The sequence below is a fragment of the Pseudorca crassidens genome, chromosome 15 (genome assembly GCF_039906515.1).
Source record: "Pseudorca crassidens isolate mPseCra1 chromosome 15, mPseCra1.hap1, whole genome shotgun sequence".
Lineage (NCBI taxonomy): Eukaryota > Metazoa > Chordata > Mammalia > Artiodactyla > Delphinidae > Pseudorca > Pseudorca crassidens.
Genome location: NC_090310.1, coordinates 74,155,825 through 74,177,035, shown reverse-complemented (window position 1 = coordinate 74,177,035; position 21,211 = coordinate 74,155,825). Strand labels below are relative to the sequence as shown.

The window sequence follows — 21,211 nt, the reverse complement described above, 5'->3', positions numbered from 1 at the left end:
GACAAAGATGGAGGGATAGGGATGCACAAATAAGAGAGATTTACAAAGTTCCTGAGGGACGGAGAGTGTGTGATTGATTTAGAGAGTGAACCAGAAACAAAGACAGGGAAAGCCACACTCCTGACTGGACACAAAGGGAGCGTCACTCAGGTCGTGTCTTCCTAGCTGGAAAAGGAGGAGTGAGTGACCCGTGTTAGACCCACAGGGACGGGTTTCTAGGGCGAGAGGCTTCTGCTGCTCGGGCTGCAGCCTTCAATTCCGCAGCACAGGGGCAGAGGGCAGGGCCCAGGACCCAGCAAACCGGCCGGGGATCAGGCCCCGCGTCCACCCCGCGCCTGCTACGTCTGGATGAAGAGGTGGAAGTTGGTGCGTGTAAACTCGTGATGGATGCTCTCCAGGAGCGCATCGGCGTCGGCGGCGGGCGCAGAGGCACCCGGAGGCCCGGACCGCACGCTGTACTCCGGGGTGTAGGTGAAGGAGAAGGCGCTGGGGTAGAAGAGGCCGTCGGCACGCACGAGGCTCACGGGCACTGTGATGGGTGTGCGCAGCCAGCGCCAGTCGCTGCCGAAGGCGGCTATGTCTGGTACCACGCACACTAGGGACCGCGGGCTCCTGGGGGTGGGGCATCGAGGTCAGGGCTGCAGTGAGAGTGATGACATGCATCCCCCCACCCCTAACCTGCTTCGTTCCCTGGGACCCATGGGAGTCCCCCCTCCTCATACCTGTACATGGTTTCGGCCTCCACTTCCCCGAACCAAACCTTGAGCCCCGCGTGGAGGTTTTCACCGTGGAGCTCCAGTGTTGCCACATCGCCCCCGCCACTCAGCTGGGGGAGGGTGAGACCAGGGGGTGTGGGAGAAGCGGTGGCCGAGAGCCCGCAGCCCTCCCTCACCTGCACTCCCACCCTCCAGCGCGGTCGGTATCCACGCCCGCCAGCGTCCCCCAGCGCGCGATTCACCTCCAGGGTGCTGATGAGGGGCACCGGAGTGACAGGCTCCCGGGTACACGCCAGGCTGGTGCTGAAGGAGAATTCCACTGACTCGGTGCCGATGATGGTCCAGCAAGAGCTGTCATTGAGCACTGCCTTGTTCGCCTCCTTGGGGCAGGGGGAGGCCTGGGGGGAGATCCGAGGGGATGGGGCAGAAGCCGCGGATGGTGGCTGTCAGCGCGTCCATCCAGCGCAGTGCAGAGGCTTCCGCGTTCCTAGCGTTCTGGTCCTCGGCTCTGCAGTTTACCTGCCCTGTGAGCTTGGACAAAACCCTTAAGTTCTCTCTTTAGAGTTAAATCAGCTCGCTGGACTAGCTGGTTTCTAAAGGTGTATTTTCTTAGAATTCTAGAATTCCATGTTTTTAAACATTGTGCAATTCTGTGCCCTAACGTTCCAAAATTTAAAAATTCTTTGGGAGGGATTATTGCTGAATAATAATGTTATTTTCTACATGTTATGGTTTTCTCTCTTATGATAATATAATAGTTTATTTGTATTTATAGTAATATATTATTACTATGATAATAATAGTAATTTTCCACAATTCTGTCTTAACATTCTACGATTCTAATAGTCTTTGCTCGATAATACTCAATACTATTACTTATTATTATTTTAATTTACATTCTACAATTTTATATCACAACATTCTATGACTTTAATATCCTTTGGGAAGGAGTATTGCTCAACACCATTATCACTATTTTGTCTACATTCTCTGATTCTGTCCCGATAGTCTACGATTCTAACATTCCACGGGAGGCAGTATTGCTCAGTAAGTAGCAGCCATGATGCTGATGGTGACCTTACGTTCTACGTTCTCAGCATTCTGACTTTCTGGGACGCCTTGGTGCTGATATTCTCTGCTTCTCACCTGAAACTGCACCACCTTCTCTGTGGCGAGACATAAGTAGGTGCCACCTCCTCCTGCAGGACCACCTGGGAACTGGAATGCACACTTGTGCAGCTGGGAGATGGGCTCATCCACGTCGAGGAGTGCACACTGTTTAGCTACTTTGCGGATGATCTACAGCAAAAGGGTGGGAGGAAGCGTGGCAGCAAGTTGCCTGGGTGCCCACAGGCTTCCCTTCTCTCTTTCTTCGGTAGCCAGGCAGGACACTGGCATATTCCCCCCACGCCAGCGCTCGACCTCCACCCAGCCCCACAAAGCACTGAGTATCCCAAGTGAGGATAGGTGTCATCATGCTTTGGGCTCTCACTCTCCAGCGCTGCACTTGTGGGTCACACCCTCTGTGTGGATCTGGGGGGACCCCTCCAGCTGTGCCCTTCCTTCCCATACCATTGGAGGTAGTGTGATGCCCGTGACCGTGCAGATCAGCTGCACCAGGGAGCCGTAGTGGACATAGCCCTCTCGAGGCAGGAAGTCTCCCTGGGAACAGTGTTCATCAGCTGGGAGTAAAAAGAAGGAGGGAAGGAAGGAGGGTTTCAGGGGTTCCAAGCTTCTGCCCCAAATCCCACCCTTCTTGCCTCTAGCTCCACCTCACATTGCACATGGGTCTTATGGGCAAGGTTGGCACACAGGAAGGCAGCTAAGGCTGAAGATTCTCAGCCTGGAGATGTCATTTGTGGCCATCCTTGCGAATGTCTGCCCCCTGGGGTGGGGGCTGAGTTGAGGGAAGGGGCTGGACACTGGAGTCTGAATAGCTTGGATCAGTCACCAACTCATTGGGACCTTTGGCAAGTCTTTTTGTGTTTCTGAGCCTCTGTTCCATGGGGCAAATTTTACTTTCCTTGAGGAGTTGTGAAGATTTAAAAAGGGAATGCATGTGAAGTGCCCAGCCCCAGGCCTGCTGGTGGGATTACCCAGGTGGAGAGTGAAGGCAGCCCACTGGCGCGCACTGGCCACGAAGTCCCCATTCTCCACAGAGAGGTAGCGCGTGGAGACCGTCTGGGAGCGCAGGCGGTTGAAGAGGGAGACCTTTGAGCCCGAGGATATGCACACTGTGAGGGGAGGTGGAATCAGTGCCCCTGACTGGCTTGGTCCCTTGGACTTGCCAGGTAAGTTCCCATCCTCTGTCCCCTGAGCCAGTCTGGCTCAAATTCCCAGACACACTGGGCATTCATATGTCACCGCTATTTATCTAGCACCTGCTGTAGTCCTGCTTCTGTACCTTTGTCTGGTTCTTTTTGCTGCCTGGGCATCCTTCAGTTCAATAAACAGAATTTTATCAAGTAGTTACTAAGTGCCTACTTGGTGGCTGGCACTGTGCTGGGTACTGGGTGCCAAAGGGTGAATTAGACCCAGTTTTGCTCTAGAGGAGTTCACAGTCTCAGAGGGGAGACAGGGAATAAATATAAAATTTCCATATGATATAGTGAGGGCTGGCTGGGTTAAGGAGGGCTTCCTGGAGGAGGTTATACTCTCAGCTGGGAAGCATGAAGTAGGTAGGAGTTGCTCAGGGGGCTGCGTAAGCAAAGGCTGCGTGGTGTGAAACAGCAGTACATTTCTAGGGCTTGACATTGATCTCTTCCAGCCTTTTAACACGGGCTCAGAGCAGCCACTTTGTTTTCTAATTGGATTTTGACCACCTGGGGAGAAAGCACTGGGTCATCGCCCTCTCTCCCCTCACAGCGCTAGGCATACTGTTGGTGCGCAATGTATACTTAACCCAAGTTCCTATCCATTGCATAATGATGATAGCTAATGCTTATTGTGTTTCAGGTACTGTTTTAAATGCTTAAAATGTGTTAGCTCTTTTGCTTCTCTTAACAACCCTCGGAGGTAGATAATATTATCTCTACTCAAGAGAACAACTCCCTCTAGATCACACAGCTAGCCAGTGGCAGAGCCAGGTTGAAACCCAGGCCGCCTGGCCCCAGAATCTGCACTCGAAACCATCACACTACACCACTTTACCCCTGCCTGGCCCTTTCCTGACACCAAGGGCCAGCCAGAGCACTGCCTGGATCTGAGACATTCTTCAAGGTTTTTAACAGACAGTAAGGTGTAGGGGTGGGAGCTGGGCTTCACAGTCACATTGACTCAAGTTCAAACCCTGGGTGGGCCATTTTCTAGCTGGGAAAACTTAAGGCAAGTCACCTGAAGGTGACAGGCCCAAATATTTCTTTTCCTCCTTCCTTCCTCCCTCCCTCCCTCCCTCTCTCTCTCTCTTTCTTTCTTTCTTCCTTTCTTTTCTGGCCACGCTGCATGGCATGTGGGATCTTAGTTCCCTGACCAGGGATTGTACCCACGTGCCCTGCAGTGGAAGCGCTGAGTTTTAACCACTGGACCGTCAGGGAAGTCCTAGGCCCAGATATTTCTTAAATGAATGCATGAACGTTCCAAACCTCATTTTCCTCATCGATGACTCACCTTACAAGGGTGAGCATCAAACAGGGTGATGTATGTATATACCTGCCAAGAAAGTCCCCCGTCCCCTACTTCTCCCTTCCATCTTCCAGTGAGGGTAGCAGTGATGTAGTCATTGTCATTCAGGCTTTGTTTCCTCGTATTTTCAAAGCCATCAGCCCTGGGATTTGTCACTTGGCATCCAGGGCAGTACTTATCTCAAACTGTCTCTTTGATCAGCTGTGTGTGTCTCTCTCCTCTGCTAGGCTGTCCGTTCCTCCAGAACAGATACTTGCATATACATCAGGCACTGGATAAATATTTTTAACTGAATTTCCCCTGCCTTTTCATTATCACTTTTTTTTTTTTTTTTTTTTTTTTTGCAGTACGCGGGCCTCTCGCTGTTGCGGCCTCTCCCCTTGCGGAGCACAGGCTCCGGACGCGCAGGCCCAGCGGCCATGGCTCACAGGCCCAGCCTTTCTTTTAGAATCCCGCCTTTCTTTTAGTGGGTGAAAGTGCTGAGGAGTGTTTCAAAACAACCCACGGGATCAGCACACTGACTGGTTGGTAACAGCTCTGTTTTACATCAGGAAATGAAGACCAAGTCTGCAGCAAAACCCAGGCTGAAAACTAGATTGATTCCTAGTTCAGCCATCTTGGGGGTCACCGGGTCATCCCTAACCCTTCATTTTTTGTTGTTGTTGGGTTTTTTTTTGGTTTTTTTATGCTGCGGTACGCGGACCTCTCACTGTTGCGGCCTCTCCTGTTGCGGAGCACAGGCTCCGGATGCGCAGGCTCAGCGGCCATGGCTCACAGGCCCAGCCGCTCTGCGGCATGTGGGATCTTCCCGGACCGGGGCACGAACCCGCGTCCCCTGCATCGGCAGGCGGACTCTCAACCACTGCGCCACCAGGGAAGCCCTCATTAACACCTTTAATCTGTCTTTGGCTCAACACCTGCCGACCATTTTGGGGACCCCCCAACCTCAAGTCGGCCTCTGTCCCCTTCCCTCTGCTCTTGCCTCTCCAACTTTTCCCATTCCCCGACCTAAGCCACACACCTACTTACCCAGACCCCGCCCCCTTCCGACTCAAACTCCACCTCTCCCACTCTGACCCCAACCCTACAATCCAGGCATCTCCCCCTCCCCCCTCCCAAACCTAGCAGCTTCCAGACCAGGGGCACCTCCCCGCCCCGCCCAGCGGCCAGGCTCCACCCCGCTCACGGTCGGTGTTTTTCAGCGACTGCTTCTTCTGCGAGGGCTTGGAGATGACCTTGATGAGGCGGCTGTGGAAAGTGCCCAGCTCCCGCCCCCCTCGGAGCACTAGCCGCAGCACCAGCCGGAAGTGCTTCCTCTTGTCTGCGTCCGAGATGTACAGGGTCTTGGCGCAACCGAATTCCTACAGGGTTGGCGGAGATGGGTCGTCTGACCCCAGCCCTCAGTCCCTGGATGAACTGACTTTCCCCAGTTATCTGACGTCCGCCCCGTCGGACGTGACATGAAGCTGCACGTCCAAGCTCTTGGGCGCACCCTCAAGGCAGAACCCCGGTCTCTCGGCATCCTCACCTATCTTTTGGCTTCTGCAGGGGAGTAAAGGAGCCCCCCTGCACCAAAGAGAGAGGCAAGGATGGGAGCAAGAATCGAACCCCCTTCCCATGCGCTCTCACCCTGGAGTCCGGCTGCTCTTCGAAATTCAACTTCTGCGTCTCGGCAGCGCTGCCGGACGCGCCGTCCAGTCCCATGTAACCGCAGACGATGGGCCCGGTCTCCCCTGCCTGGTGGGCTGGAAAGGGACGCGAGCGGGCTCTGGAGGGACTCAAGTGTCAGGCAAGCTTAGTTCTCGCCGCCAGAGGGCGCGTTGAGACTGCGACTGAGAACCGCCCCGCTCCCGAGCCCTACTGAGGGTCCCCTTACAGAGGGTGGCGCCCGGCATCCCTGGAGTCCTCCCTCACCTTGGCCCTGCACTGGCTTCACCCTCCATCCGGGACCTGCGAGGTAGACACAGGGCGGGGGGCAGAAGAACCTGCGGAGACATGTAAGCGCTCGACTCGTGTATCCATCTCCACTTGACTGTCCTGTAGGCGTCTCAAAGGTAGCAAAGACCAGACAGAATCCTTGATTCCCCCCCTACACACATCTTTCCCACCGCTCTCCCCAGGCTTCTCCATGACTGTGAACCCCATGAACACCCGAATCTTTCTTTCTTTCACATTCCTCATTCAATCCATCCGTAAGTCCTATCCACTCCCTTTAAAACATATCCAGAATCCACTGACTTCTCACCACCTCCACCTTAGTCCCTACTGCCATAGCTTTTTGCCTGGACCTCTGCATCAGCCTTCCAACTGGCCTCTCTGCTTCCACTCCTACCCGCTTCAACCTGTTTTTCACACAGCAGCCAGAATGTGTTTTTAAAAAAAATTTTTTTAGACTATGTTACTCATCTTCTTAAAATCCTCCAGCCGTTTAAATTCAAAGTCCTCACATGATCTGGCCGCTGCTTGCCTCTCCAACTTTACTTCCTGCAATGCCCACCTCTTTCTCTAATCCCAGCCACTCTGACTTCTTTTGTCCTGGAACAGGCCAAGCTAGTACTGTGTCAAGGTCTTTGTGTTTTCTGTTCCTTCTAATTGGAACACGCTTCCCCGTGATCTTCTCATGTCTGGCTCCATTTTCACATTCAAGTCTTAGTTCAGATGTCACCTCCTTAAAGGGTCTTTCTACCACCTTGACCTTGCTAGCTAAAGTACATCCCCGCTCCTCAGTTTCTATCACCTTTCCTGGTTCTATTTCCCTTCTAGCTCTCACCACAATCTGGAAGCCTCTTGTTTACTGATTTGTGAGGAGTTTATTGTCTGTCTCTCCCACACGACAGTGAAGATGCCAGGAGTGCAGGGACCATAGCTGTCTTGTTCAACTGTATGCCCGGTGCCCAGCAGTGCCAGAGAGCCTGACACATGATAAGCACTCAGTAGGTAGTTGTGGAATGAAAGAATGAATGAATGGGTGAATGAGGGAGTGAATGGGGACTAGAGATTCACAGGGAGGTTCTGCTATAAACCGAAGTCAGGGCTGATGGTGGCTGAAGGAAAAGGCCCCTGATTGGCCAATAGCTGAGCCCTGAGTCCTCTCCAGGTTCTAAAAGACACTAAAAAGGGAGGGGCACACAGGGCAGAAGGTCGGGTCGCAGGGACCTTGGAGGGCCACTGAGGGACCTACCGCTTCTCATTTCCATATGATTTCTGGGCCACCTTGGCGTGCAGGATCCGCACCGTCTGCTCGCACTGTTGCTGTAGGCACTGGCGCACACCTTCCCTCAGGACCGCGGCGGGCTCTGGGGATGACCTGGGAGTGGGGACAGACCGGCCGCCCACAGCAGGGAGCGTCAAGGGGCGAGGTGGCATAGCGCGCGCCCGAAGGGGGCAGGTGGAATGCAATGAATGGGAGGAAGGGACTGTTCTAGGTCTGCCCCCTCGGGGTCAAAGAGAAGAAGCCTTAGGCAAGGGAGGGGACTTGGGTGCAAGCTGTGGGCTAAATATTTGGGTTGCGTGGTGCTCACTGAGGTCTGCCTGGAGCCCACCCGGGACCACCCAGGCGCCATTCTGCAAGTCTGGCTCCACTCCCATTGCAGCCTGGAGCACTGGGGAGAGGCCCCAGAGCCACAAAGGCCCCGCTTGTGCCGGTCTTGTGATGGAGGCAGAGTTTGTGAGGGCGCCTGGCTTCCCTGCACCCTGGGGGGACCCACCCCGGTGCAGTCTTGATGGGGGGGAGCTTTTGCTGGACCCCTGGACCAGAGTGGTCTCTCGCGTACCTGCAGATGCCTGGGAAAATGGATGGGCCCCCAAACTGTGTGCCCAGGATCCTGGGGGAATATTTTCGTCTTTTCCAGGTTAAAGCAACACTCTCAGCCCCCTTTCTCCCAAGAGAAGGTGCCTGTTGCTGTCTTAGCTTTCCTTCTCCTGATTACAGGGCCTCCATCGGCCCTGTGGAGTGGGCCAGTTAGAGCCTAGGGGCCTGGTGGCGCCTTCGCCTGGGAGTTTTGATGGGTGAGGGTGATGGGCCCAAGACCTAAGTAATTGCAGAGACCGTGGAAAGGCGTCGGTGATGGCGGAATTTGAGGGACTACCAGGTGGGGCCTGGGAAGAGCAATGAACCCTGAGGCTACCCTCTTCGCAGAATCAGAGTGCGGGACCTCTCCCCACCCCTGGAGGGGACGGCGGGGGATAAGAGCCGGGCCGCGCCCTCGGAAGCGGGGCCAAGCAGCCGGCGGCCGAGCCAGGCCCCGCTCCGCCCCTTGGGGCTCTCCCCGGGGAAGGGCCTCGGAGGCTTCCAACGCATTCCAGCTGCGGAGAGCGTAGCCGCCCAGCCTCCAACCGTAGCCCGATTCTGGCCCCGCAGCTGGCGTCTGCGGCTCCAGGGGTGGCGGGAGCAGGGGGCGCCGCGCTGGCCCCGCCCCAGCCCTTGGAGGAAGGGGAGTCGCTCCCTACCAGTGGGAGGGGTCGCGGCCCGCGTTCCCCCTCCCCACCCGCCAGCCCCCGGGTTAAATGCGGCCGCCGCCTCCGCTCGCTCCAGCTGCCTGGCCGTCCGCACCTCGGGCACGCTTCCTGCGCCGTTACCTGGTCCAACTGTCCGGGAGGCTCCGCCCGTCGGCTCCGCTCTGCGGCCGCGCCTCCGAGCTGTCCGGCAGGCTTAGGTGAGTCAGAGGGCCTGGGTGCGCTGAGGGGTCTGCGGGGAGCAGGCATCCAGCCAGACCAGGCGACCATATTTAAGCGCAGCTGCACCGCCTACGATGCCCCCGTCCGACCTGCTGTGCCCTTCCCCACCTATGTAGGGTCCTTTCCAAATTGAGGCCCCACCAGCACGGCCGCCAAAATGGAGAGGGGGGGACTTTTTCCCTGACCTCCTCCCTCCAGGAACCTCCCCCCCCGGCTCCCCTCCCCCCCCCACCGCTCCCCGGAACGTCCTCAAAGTGTTTATTCTTCAGCCAACTCTTGAGGAATTATTCGCAGACCTCTCCTCCCTCAAGAGTCCACTTTCCCCACCCTAAGGGCATTTCTTCTTAAAGCTATGATTAACCGCCTCAGAGGCGCTCTGGGTTCTAGTGTCAACTTTGTCACCTTGCCACGTTGCTGTGTGACCCGGGCAAGACATTACCCTCTCTGGTCCTGCTTTCTTCCTCTGTAGAATGAGGGGTTGGAAAGGTGATGAACTTTGAGGCAAGGACTATTTCGACTTTTAGGATTGGGTGGAGGTGGGGCGCCAGGCGAGATGTTGGCTCAGGCCAAGAGCAAGATAAGGGGAAACTTAATCAAGGTTTGGGGGCTTAGAGGCTTCTGCAGGTAGGAACGGATGGGAGGCAGCGAAGGCCCCTGTGCCTTTACCCTCATACTCCGCAAGGGTGCTCGCCTGCCTTGACTGTGGCCCAAGCTGGAGAAGGCATTCCACACCCTCCCACCTCCAGCTGGCACATCTGGCTTAGTCACCCTCCCACGATGGGTCCTGCCAGAGGGATTTTTGTTCCTCTACCAGGCCTGAAAGGCGAAGACGGTGAGGATCCAGGACGGGAAGGGCGCCTGTCGCTCCCTCCAGGCACCCGACCTTGCTCAGAATAGGACCATTCACGGAATTGGGGAGGGGGCGGGGCTGCGGTTGGATTAGGGTCAGCTGGCCCCCTCTGCCAAGAAACACAAACAGAAAAATGGCTAACACAGCTTCAGCAGGGGGTGCGGGGGTGGGGGTGGGGTAGGGACCCAGGGAGCGAATGGAAGGAAAAGAGGTGACGCCTAGGGGCCAGGTTGCCAGACAGCTCAGAAGGGAGAAGGGAAGCCAGGAGTCCTAGGTTCCTTTGCAGCTCGGCGGGCCACCTTCTTGGGCCTCACTTTTCCCATCTGTATAATGGGAGTCCTTCATGACTCTCAAGGGGCGTCGCCAAGGGCCGCGGGAGAGTGAGCGCTCACCTGCCCCCACAGGGTCCATGGCTGCGCTCCGAGGCCCGGGCCGGCTCGCGTCCGGGGCGCGTCCAATGCCACTGTCCCCGGAACCCTGCGCACTTCTGCTCTTTGGCCCTAACGCCGGATATATTCTGCCCGGGCCTTATCTCCAAGGCCCTGGGGCTCCCAGCCCCCTATTTGCTTTGGGCAGGGGCACCTGCTGGGCAGATGTGGGCTTCCCACGGCCACCTAGCCAACACAGCCAGACGCGCGAAGGCGCCCCCTGGCGGCCTCTCCTGAGAGCTGGCGGGAAGGGGCGGCGCCAAGTCGCGACTTCATCTGCGTGGAGGGTTTAGACCAACGCGATGCAGGCCTGCAATGGGGCGGTGCCTGTTTGGCTGTGGGGTGGGTTGGGGGGGTGGGCGGGAGGACAGTCACACAGAGGCGCCTTGTATGCAGAGAGGAGGGGGTGCGGTGGGGAATCGTTTCCCTCTGCAAAGGTTCACGCGGGCTGGTTCTCGGAACCCCGCAGGCGTAGGATTGTATCCTGGTGCAGCCACTTTCTTGCCGCGCGAATTCGGGTACTAGCGCTGAAGTTTTCTGAGCCTGTTTCCTCATCTGTGCGATGGGAACAACAACAGCCTTAGACCCATAGAATTGTCGAGAGGGTTCAATGAATGCCACGATGCATGAAAAACGTTTAACATCGTGGCTGGCATTAAGGAAAGGCTTTTCCTTTTTATTTTATTTTATTTTTAATATTTATATATTTAGCTGTACCGGGTCTTAGTTGTGGCATTCAGGATCTAGTTCCCTGACAAGGGATCAGACCCAGGCCCCCTGAATTGGGAGCGCGGAGTCTTACCCACTGGACCACCAGGGAAGTCCAAGGCTTCTCCTTTTTAAATTCTGTATCTTTTTTTTTTGTATGTGTTGGGTCTTCATTTCTGCGCGAGGGCTTTCTCCAGTTGTGGCGAGCGGGGGCCACTCTTCATTTCTATGTATTTACTATTCTGCAGTTCTGCAAAGCAGAATTCCTTGTGTTTCCAGCAATCTCACCGTGATGAAATTTTTTTATTACGAAAAATTTCAACATACACAAAACTAGAGAGATTAGTAAAATAAACCCATGACCCTCCTCCCCCTCAAAATGCCCATCACCTAGAATAAGAACTCTGCAAATTCTACTGCTTTGCTATTTTCCTTCCTCCCTTCAGGCTCTGATACCCCTGTTCTCTGTTCCCCGAGGGCGATGAGGGGGCGTCTATGCTCGCAGCTGCCCATGTTCCTGCTCCTTCTCCAGCCCTGGGAAACCCAGCTCCAGTTCGCAGGTGAGCCAGAACCCAGCCCTCAGAAGCAGGGGGAGGGGAGCAAAAGCAGGTTCTCCATCTGCAGCCAACTGCCTGCTGGGGAGAGCAAAACAAGAGCTTTGGAACCATAGCGCTTGGGTTCGAGTTCACAGCTTCAACTCTCTGGGCCTCAGCTTTCCCATCTGTAGGATGTGGCTTGGAGGTACCCAAGTTGGGCTCATGCAGAACTGTCCAGTTGGTGTTTAATTTTTTTAAGTTAATTGAAAAAAATCAGGAGATTTCACATAAAAACCCTAATTTTGGGCTTCTCTTGAAAAGACCCAAGATCTGCCACCATGGGGTTGGCAGATCTCACGGCTGCAAGGCAACATTTGTCTGGAGCTGCCCACTTTATGAGCTATAGAGGCTCTCTGGGTCCTCCGTCCTAACCCATCACATTCACTCATTTATTTATATTTATTTATATTGCCTGCCTAACTCCTGTAGGCATTTGAGTTTGCGACGTCCCCTCGCCCTCCTTGCAAGTGGATAACACCTCCTCAGTATAGCCCTCAGAGCTGTAGGATAGAGATTTGGTGCAGTCTCCCAGTCCAGGCCCTCCTCAAATGCTGCGTGAGTGGATGGAGCTAACCTGCATTTGCTAGGTTAAGACTGTGCTGGGCGCTGTTACACCGTGAGAGCACCATTCCGCCCTGGGTTTCTGTGGGGTTCTCCCGGGACGTGAGGCTTGGCTAACCTAGGAAAGTCCTCCCTGATCTCCTCGCAGGTCCCAGGTGCCGTACTGGGCCCCTGGATTTGGTGTTCGTGATTGACAGCTCGCGCAGTGTGCGCCCCTTCGAGTTCCAGACGATGCGGCAGTTCCTGGTGAGCCTCCTCCGCAGCTTGGACGTGGGGCCCAACGCCACGCGCGTCGGCGTGATCCAGTATTCGAGTCAAGTGCAGAGCGTCTTCCCGCTCGGAACCTTCTCACGCCGCGAGGATATGGAGCGCGCCATCCGCACTCTAGTGCCACTGGCGCAGGGCACCATGACCGGGCTGGCAATCCAGTACGCCATGAACGTGGCCTTCAGTGTGGCCGAGGGCGCGCGCCCGCCGGAGGCGCGCGTGCCGCGCGTCGCTGTAATCGTGACCGACGGGCGGCCCCAGGATCGCGTGGCCGAAGTGGCGGCGCAGGCGCGCGCCCGCGGCATCGAGATCTACGCCGTGGGGGTTCAGCGCGCTGACGTGGCCTCCCTGCGCGCCATGGCGTCCCCCCCGCTGGACGAGCACGTCTTCCTCGTCGAGTCCTTCGACCGTATCCAGGAATTTGGCCTTCAGTTCCAGCGCCGGCTGTGTCGTGAGTGAGGGGAGCGCTGGAGCGAGACTCGAACTCTCCAACCGCTCCGATTCTCATTCCCACCACAGTGAATCCTATCCCCCTCCCGGCTGGCCCCGCCCACGCCATCTTTAGCCCCTCCCAACAGGCCGTGGAGTTGCCCTGGCCTACCACGGGTTGTGTGGAATTCCAGCTCTGCTCATTTTTGCTCAAGGCTTCGCCCACAAGGAGCAACGTTTAGCGTGCCCGCGTACCTTGTTGAGCTGTTGTGGTTTACCACAGGCTTAATGTCTAACTCCAAAACCGCCTCTCTACACAAGAAGCACCACCCCTCAAGGCTGAGAGCCATCGCCCACTCGGGCGTCAAGCCCCGCCCACTTGGGGATGACCCCTCCCCCTCTCGTTTTAGCCCCTCCCACAATGCTGCAAGATCTGTTCTCGTCACACCTTGAGTTATGCCGCTTACCTTGATTTAGCATCTCTCTTCTTCCTCTACTTTACACCGTATAGTCTTCCCTTATCCCACTGACAGCTCTGGCCCCGTGCTCCTGTCTTCCGAGCCTATTCACAGGGGCCACTGAGGACCTATACTTTCCCTAAGACCTCCCACCTGTATTGGCCCCTCTCAACCAAGTCATATTCCATCTAAAGACATCCTTGAGCATGGGGTCTGCTCTGACCTCATTCAGCTCTCTCTTGTTGGAGGGTTCTCCCCATCTGTCCCCTGCTGATTCTACTCTTGTATGTCCTCAGGAAAGGACCTGTGTGCTGAGGGGGGACACGGCTGCCAGCACCAATGTGTCAGCTCCCCCGGCACGTTCCACTGTGCCTGCAACCCCGGCTACCGGCTAGCAGCAGATGACAAGAGCTGTTTGGGTGAGAGCTACCCCCACCCTCCAGTCTCACTGCTCCTGAGCCTTCTGTGGCTCCCCATTGGCCTAGCATCAGTACAATGAGTCTGGAAGGGCCTTTGGAGGTCAGAGTCCAGCTCCCTCACTTTACAAGTCTAGGAAAGGGAAGGTGTCGCTTGGGGTCATGTAAGTCCTTGGTGGGACCAGGGCTAGAAATCTTGACCTCACAGAGGTCATACAGTTAATACAGTTAAGTGTATTTTCTATAGCCTTGTCTCCCCCCTCTTTCAGGCTCATCTCCTACCTGGCTTCAAAACAGCTCCCAAACTTGTGTAATTTCACAGGCATATCCTTACTGTTTCTGTTACTTGACAGAATTGGGGTCTCCATACATCTCCTACATTCCCCACCCCCATATATGCTGCTCATTCCTGCTTCTGCATCTCAGTTCTTTCCGGGCTGCTCACCTGGGCTGCTCTTGCCACTCCTCTTTGCAGCTGCAGATCTCTCAAGGCCTGGTTCTTCATGTTTGCTTTCTGAAAAGCTATGACACACAATGCCTTGCTTATGCAGTTAGGATTTTTCCCCCTGTGTATATATGTCCAATCCTTTGATCATAACGGCAGCTGTCATTTACTGTATGCCAGGTTAGCATCAGACATTAAGCTAGGAGCGTTAGTTACGTGCATCATCTCTCAAGCTCACCACATTCTGGAAAAAGAGGTCCTGTGTTTCCAATAACCCAGATGTCAGCTGGGGTCTTCTTGTTTCTGGGGCTTAGAAAAGGCTGGCGTGAAGCCCCATTTGATGACCTGTGAACATTCAAAACCCTTCCCAAGATCTCCGGGAATTCCCCAAGTGCTTACATTCTGTGGTCACCTCTAGCTCTGAGCTTCTGCTGAATTCGATTTATGGGTCCTCGCGCAGTTTCTCAATCCACACGTGCTGTTCTTGTCCTGTGGATGTAACTCAGCCTCTTCCTTGGTTGACACACTTGTGCACACAAGGGCGTGTATATGTTAAGTCGCGCATACGTCTATTTTACTAAAGATGGGGGGTGGACAGAGGTGTGACTTACGTCTAAGTGAAGTCAAACATACACACAGAAAAAGAAACACCCATTATTTATAATTGGATATTAGGCACCCTTGATCCCGAAAGTCCTCAGTCACCCCTCTATAGGGGATTTTCCATTGGCAAACTCAACCCACAGTAAATCATCTCCACACCATCTCTCTTGTCCTTTTTTTCCTCTCTCCACTCCCCATCTCTTTTCTAGGAACCCCACATTCTCACACTTTTATGCAGGGCATCTCATCTCTCTCCAGCCCCTATTCCCCAGCTCAGCTCTAGGCCATATTTGCACATCGAAACCATGAAGATACTCAGCGCGGCAATAGTGCATCCTCCTCAGAAGGCAGTTGTAAATAACAACTGTTCTCTTCCATTATATCCCCATTTTGCAGATGGGGAAATAGAGGCTCAGACAGGTAAAGTGGCAGAGCCTCACTAACTCTGGTCCTCCTCTGTGAGTTAGTGAACATTTTGAGGGCAGGGGTCCTGTCTTCTACAACTGTGGATTCCCATTCTTATGCCTGGCTCAGTCATGGGCCCACTGGGATACATCTGGAGCTTGAATTGGGAGGGCCGCTTGGCTCAGTAGGAAGGGGGCCTTTGCTTGGAGGAATTACAGAAGCCTGGGTACCACCCCAGACTTATTAAGTCAGGATTTTGGGGGGTTGGGGTCCAGGCATAGGTATTTTTAAAAAGCTCCCCAGGTGGTTGTGCTGTCAGGGCTGACAAGGGCAGCCCCAGGGCATAGCCTGACCTCACCTCTTCCTCAGCCCTCGACCTGTGCACTGAAGGGACCCATGGCTGTGAGCATCACTGCGTCAGCTCCCCGGGCTTCTATTTCTGTCGCTGCCGAGCTGGCTTTGTACTCCAGCAGGACCAGAGGAGCTGCAGGGGTGAGTGAACCCCCCAATTAGCACCTGGACCAAGGTCTCTGATGGCTCCAGTCAGAAGTGACATCTTGCTGTCTCTTCCTTCCCACCAGCCATTGACCACTGCAGCTTTGGGAACCACAGCTGCCAGCATGAGTGTGTTAGCACCTTTGGTGGGCCACGGTGCCGCTGCAGAGGGGGCTACAACTTGCTGCCCGACGGCAGGAGCTGTCAGGGTGAGGAGGGGTCTCCTGCATTTGTGCAGAGCGACGAGGGATCTTAGCTGGTGGAGTCCACCCTGACTCGTTCTGTCTTGTCTCTCCTTTAAGCCCAGGACCTTTGCAATGGCGTAGACCATGGATGCGAGTTCCAGTGCGTGAGTGAGGGCTTCTCCTACCGCTGCCTATGCCCTGAGCGGTGGCAGCTCCAGGCAGATGGCAAGAGCTGCAGCCGTGAGTTATGGGTGGGAGGGGATTCTGTCTGCCTCTGACCCACTGCCCACATTCTGAGTATCCTTGACTCTGTCCTGTCCTTGCTGTGGCCCAAGAATGTGGTATGAGTGTGTGTGTGTGCGCTGGTGGTGGTGGAGTTGGAGGGTGTGCCTTGCCCTGCCTCCATGTCTTTCCCCTCAATCTTCTACACTGCTGCCAGGGTTAACTTCAAAAATACATATTTGATCACATTTCTCCCTTGCTCGAAAGCCTTCTGTGGCTCACCAGTGCTTACAAAATAAAGATCAAATGCCTTACCCCTGAGTTTTTCAAATGGCGGGTGTAACCACAGTGGATACACAAATGGTGGGTGTAACCACAGTGGATAACAAAATCAAATTAGTGGGTTAAAAACTAGAATTTTTTTTTAAAGAGAGAGAGAGAAAATAGAGTTTACTGCATGGATGTAGAAAGAGTAAGTATTGTTTCACGAAACGTAGTTTTAATTATATGTGAGTATAAGTGCATCATGATGTATTGTTACATTATTATTATTAATTTTTTTTTTTTTACTGTGGGTTGTGGTCAAATTTTTGAAACCACCGCCTTAGGTCATTATAATCTAGCTTGAGCCAACCCCATCAGCCTGTCTCCTGACAAACTTGAACATTTGAGCCATACTGGCCTGCCCATTCCCAAACGTGTCCAGGGCTCCCAGCTTCCATGCCTCCACACACATTGCCCCCAACATCTAGAATGTCCCTTCATGCCTTGGAGAACTCCTACTCATCCCTGAAGATCAAATCACATGTCACCACCTCCATGCAGCCTTCCTCACTAGCTCCAGGAAGAATGAATTACCCCTACCTTGCTCCCTGCAAGCCCCTTTATTCAAGCACTTTCCTTGATGGTAGCAAATGGCATGCCTCGCTGCTCTGCTCTATCCTGATATCCTATGGGTCAGGATTATGTTTCATTTATTGGCGAACCTCCTTCAGGACCTAGCAAGGTCCCTGTCTCAGAACAGGGGAGGCAATCTTGTAGAGTGATTAAGAGCTTGGGTTTTGGGGTCAGACAGACCTGGCTTCAAATCCTGGCTCAGCCACTACTAGTGGTGGAATCCAGAGCAAATAAATGACTTTATCCTTCAGAATCTCAGATTCTTAGAAAATGGGGATAATACCCAAGGTTATTGGGAGAATTGAGAAAAAATATATAAAGCACCTAGCCCAGTGCCTGGTAACATGGTAAGCTGTCAAATAGTAATGTTTTTGTTTTTATTTATTATTGTTAGTAGTGGTAAAGTTTAGAATTCTGTCTGATACACAGTAGGTGATCAATAAATGGTAGCTATTGTGATGATGATGATTAAAAAGATGCTTTTAGCAGGCTTGTGGTAAGAGCTTAATAAATGGCAAAGATTATAATGATGCCACTGATGATAATAATAATTATTATTAGTTAGCACAGTGCCTGGCATAGGAAGGACTTCACACATAGTATCTGTAATATAATAAATGTTTGCGAGTGAATGAATGAGCAGGTGGCTGCTGCCAGCCAAGGATCTGATCCCTTAATCCCAGCTCTTCTGCTCGGGTGGGCGTAGGGTGCCAGGAAGGCCACGTGGACCTGGTTCTGCTCGTCGATGGCTCCAAGAGCGTGCGTCCGCAGAACTTCGAGCTGGTGAAGCGCTTCGTGAACCAGATCGTGGACTTCCTGGACGTGTCCCCGGAAGGCACGCGCGTGGGGCTGGTGCAGTTCTCCAGCCGCGTGCGCACCGAGTTCCCACTGGGCCGCTACGGCACGGCGGCCGAGGTGAAGCAGGCGGTCCTGGCTGTGGAGTATATGGAGCGCGGCACCATGACCGGGCTTGCGCTGCGCCACATGGTGGAGCACAGCTTTTCAGAGGCGCAGGGCGCGCGGCCCCGGGCGCTCAACGTGCCCCGCGTGGGCCTGGTCTTCACCGACGGCCGCTCCCAGGATGACGTCTCGGTGTGGGCGGCGCGCGCCAAGGAGGAAGGTGGGCTTGACGCGGGCCGCGCTGGCCTGAGGTTGGGTTGGATGCGGGGAGGCGGCTTTCCCGAGGCCTAGGGTGCCCCCTTGAGTCCCTCGACGCTGCAGGCATCGTCATGTACGCCGTGGGCGTAGGCAAGGCGGTGGAGGAGGAGCTGCGAGAGATCGCCTCGGAGCCAGCGGAGCTGCACGTGTCCTACTCCCCCGACTTCAGCACCATGACGCACCTGCTGGAGAACCTCAAAGGCAGCATCTGCCCGGGTGAGCACATTGGTCTCGGGACCCCTCCCCTTCTCTCACTGCCTACCCTCCGAGATCTCCCGGTCCTATTCGTTCCCGCCCCCTTCGTTGAGTGACAGCCAGGGGATGGGCTCGCTGGACAGAGCCTCTTTACTCAAAGTGTGGTCCGTGGACCGGCGGCAGGGCTGTCACCTAATGGTTTGTTAAAACTACAGCATTTCCAGCGCTCTCCAGACCTACCGAATACAGTTTTGCACTTTGACGAGACCCTCAGGGGATTAGCATTATGTTAAAGTGTAAGAAGCACTGGACTAAACTACCTGTTCCCCAAATTAGTGGGCGTTCAGAATAATTTGGGGGGAATTTTTTCAAAGGCACGCCCAACTCAGCATTGGTGAGGGGAGCCACATCATAAGCCCTTTACCTTGTTGGAATTCAACTTTACAGACCTGGCAAAGCGGCAGGACTGGCTGTGTTTCAGGTACACAAAGATGTGTATTAAGTATATATATTTAATATATATTTATTTCCTTGATTTCCCCATCTGCAAAGTTAGGAGCCTTTCTGGACCTGTTATCAATACCATTGATAAACACGACATACAGACTAAGATATAACTTTTAAATCATAACAGCAGCTCTGTATTGAAGGCCAAGTGCCAGGCATTGTACTGTAATATTAAAAATGGCACACGTTTACATAATTCAGTGACTCTAAGATACCACCCCTTGTAAGATTCGTTATTTTCTATACTGCTAAGAAAAAAAGGATGCCAAATTTAATTGTAAGGCAACCAATTGGATTTCAGAGATGTTGAAATGTATGAGGAAATAGACTTGGATCAGGGGGTCTTTTAAAAAAATATTTATTTATTTTATTTTTTATTTTTGGCTGCGTGGGGCTCATGGGATCTTATGTTGCAGCGCACAGGCTCTGTAGTTGTGGCACACGGGCTTATTCCCCCCCTGCCCTGCGACATGTGGGATCTTAGTTCCCCCACCAGGGATCTAACCCCATGTCCCCTGCATTGGAAGGGGGATTCTTAACCACTGGACCACCAGGGAAGTCCCCTGGATCAGTGGTTTTTAAACATTAGTGTGCCTCAGACTCACCTGGAAGGTTTGTTAAAACACAGATTGTTGGCTCCAACCCCAGAGTTTCTGACTCAGTAGGTCTGGGGTGGAATCTGAACATTTGCATTGCTAATAACTTCCTAGGCGTTGCTGATGCTGCCGGTTCAGGGACCACACTTGGAGAACCATTGGCCTAGTTGAAATACCCTATAAAGTGTTTCCTTGCATCAGGAAATGCTCTAGATCTGCACCCTCCAATAAGGTAGCCACTAGCTACATACACCCATTTAAATTAAATTACATTAAATTAAATAATTTAGTTCCTCAGGCGCACTAGCCACATTTCAAGTTGAATAACCGCCTGTGTCTTGTGGCTACCGCACTGGACAAGGCAGATACAGAACATTTCCTTCACTACATAAAGTTTCATTTGGACAGTGCTGCTGTGGACTCTTGCTACTCAAAGTGTGGTCCACAGACCAGCAGCAGCATCACTTGGGAGTTTATTAGAAATGCAGTGTCTCAGCCCCTTCCCTGTTAAGAACAAGAATCTATATTTTAACAAGATCTGGTGATTCCAATGAGCATCAAGGTTTGAGAAACCTTCTAAGATGTGTACACACACGAAAATCACTGAATCCTGAGCACCGCCGGACGAAAAGGTGTTCTCATTGTATCCATTTTTACAGGTAAGGAAACTAAGGCTTAGAAAGGTTGAGGGCGTTTTCCAATATCACAGCTACCTAGCTGGTACTCATCCCAGGTCTGTCCAAATCCCAAACCCGAACACTCAGCCGTAGGCCGGGTGGAGGGATATCGGAGAGCCTCAGCCAGGGCTGGTTGGTCCTCCTCCAGCTTCTCACTCCCCCACTCTCTGTGCCCGGCTGCCAGAGGAGGGCATCAGCGCGGGGACAGAGCTTCGGAGCCCCTGCGAGTGCGAAAGTCTTGTGGAGTTCCAGGGCCGCACGCTGGGGGCGCTCGAGAGTCTGTCGCAGAATCATATCCTTTGGGTCCAGGGGCGCGGACTGGAGGGGAGAAGGGACCCCCGCGAGCCCCGGTGGCTTCCTTAACCGCTCACTGGCCCAGCTGACGGCGCGCCTGGAGGATGTGGAGAACCAACTGGCCACCCAGAAGTGAGGGACGCGGGTGGCCCGGACCCGGGCAAGGGGGGCGGCCCCGCGGACTGGGCCCCCTCGTGCGCCTTCCGGGCGCTGGGGCCGGGCAGAAGCTGGGTCCCCCAGGCTTGGGCTGTCGGGGGGGAGGCGCTGGCGGGCTTCCAGCGCTGCGCTCGAGCTGGCCTCGCCTGGACCAGAAGCCGGACTGCGGGGGATCGTGGGAGGGGATGTGGGGGACGCGTGCTGCGCTCAGTTCTTTGTAGGATTTCTTTTTTTGTTTTCTTTTTCTTACCAAAAAAAAAAAAAAAAACAAAAAAATCTGGTTTCCACGGGGTCGGTGTGCGTGTCTTGCTGTGCCGCCAGGCGGAGGGGAGGCCAGACGGAGCGCGCTCCGGCGGCGCCCGGGCGGCGTCTCCTCGGAGAAAGGCGCATTGTGCGGGGGTCGGGCCGGGGGGCAGGGGACCGGGAGCGGCTTCCCCCCGCTTGTTTATTCAGCTGAGAACAGATGGCTCCTTATGCAGGCAGCGGGAAGGGAGGGGGCTCCACGGGTACCCTGGGGGTCTGGGCAAGTCTGCGCCCCTCCATCCCCCAGCGGATCGGACACCTCGCTCTCTGGCCGTGCCTATCTCCTGGTGTCCCCGAGTCTGGCTCAAAAACTGTTCGAACTGGGCGGGGCGGGGGCGGGGGTGTT

At 54.3% G+C, this 21,211-nt stretch overlaps 2 protein-coding genes across 9 annotated transcripts; one reads left to right on the top strand and one right to left on the bottom strand.

Moving 5' to 3' along the window:
• Positions 1 to 228: 228 nt before the first annotated feature.
• RBPJL (recombination signal binding protein for immunoglobulin kappa J region like) lies at positions 229 to 10,275 on the bottom strand. The gene is made up of 12 exons (XM_067708249.1): positions 10,257 to 10,275; positions 8,916 to 9,024; positions 7,519 to 7,644; positions 6,252 to 6,322; positions 5,967 to 6,082; positions 5,524 to 5,698; positions 2,813 to 2,950; positions 2,289 to 2,398; positions 1,863 to 2,015; positions 959 to 1,114; positions 723 to 826; positions 229 to 612 (listed from the first exon to the last, which is right to left on the bottom strand). The coding sequence occupies exons 1-12, from the start codon at positions 10,273 to 10,275 to the stop codon at positions 339 to 341; spliced, it is 1,551 nt and encodes a 516-aa protein (XP_067564350.1). The 3' UTR covers positions 229 to 338.
• Positions 8,656 to 20,955, top strand: MATN4 (matrilin 4). Of its 8 annotated transcripts, XR_010935361.1 has the most exons (12): positions 8,656 to 8,992; positions 11,447 to 11,560; positions 12,306 to 12,875; positions 13,608 to 13,730; positions 15,550 to 15,672; positions 15,762 to 15,884; positions 15,978 to 16,100; positions 17,686 to 18,099; positions 18,201 to 18,353; positions 18,707 to 18,813; positions 19,972 to 20,094; positions 20,200 to 20,395. XR_010935361.1 is itself a non-coding variant. In XM_067708246.1 (11 exons), the coding sequence occupies exons 2-11, from the start codon at positions 11,482 to 11,484 to the stop codon at positions 20,540 to 20,542; spliced, it is 1,911 nt and encodes a 636-aa protein (XP_067564347.1). In that variant the 5' UTR covers positions 8,656 to 8,992; positions 11,447 to 11,481; the 3' UTR covers positions 20,543 to 20,954. The 8 variants fall into 8 exon arrangements, 3 of the variants coding, with proteins under 3 accessions (XP_067564347.1, XP_067564349.1, XP_067564348.1); XR_010935365.1 differs by lacking the exons at positions 18,707 to 18,813; positions 20,200 to 20,395 and adding an exon at positions 20,492 to 20,955 and having other exon boundaries at positions 19,972 to 20,078; XR_010935364.1 differs by lacking the exon at positions 18,707 to 18,813 and having other exon boundaries at positions 20,297 to 20,404.
• The last annotated feature ends 256 nt before the right edge of the window (positions 20,956 to 21,211 follow it).

Excerpts from the sequence above, each read along its gene's own strand:
- RBPJL (XM_067708249.1), bottom strand. Across the intron at positions 6,323-7,518 it reads TCATATGGAAATGAGAAGCG|GTTCTTCTGCCCCCCGCCCT; the intron begins GTAGGTCCCTCA and ends ATGTCTCCGCAG. Across the intron at positions 2,016-2,288 it reads GCATCACACTACCTCCAATG|ATCATCCGCAAAGTAGCTAA; the intron begins GTATGGGAAGGA and ends CTTTTGCTGTAG.
- MATN4 (XM_067708246.1), top strand. The coding sequence starts at position 11,482 with ATGAGGGGGCGTCTATGCTCGCAGCTGCCCATGTTCCTGCTCCTTCTC. Across the intron at positions 12,876-13,607 it reads GTTCCAGCGCCGGCTGTGTC|GAAAGGACCTGTGTGCTGAG; the intron begins GTGAGTGAGGGG and ends GTATGTCCTCAG. Across the intron at positions 18,354-20,260 it reads CAAAGGCAGCATCTGCCCGG|CTTCTCACTCCCCCACTCTC; the intron begins GTGAGCACATTG and ends GTCCTCCTCCAG.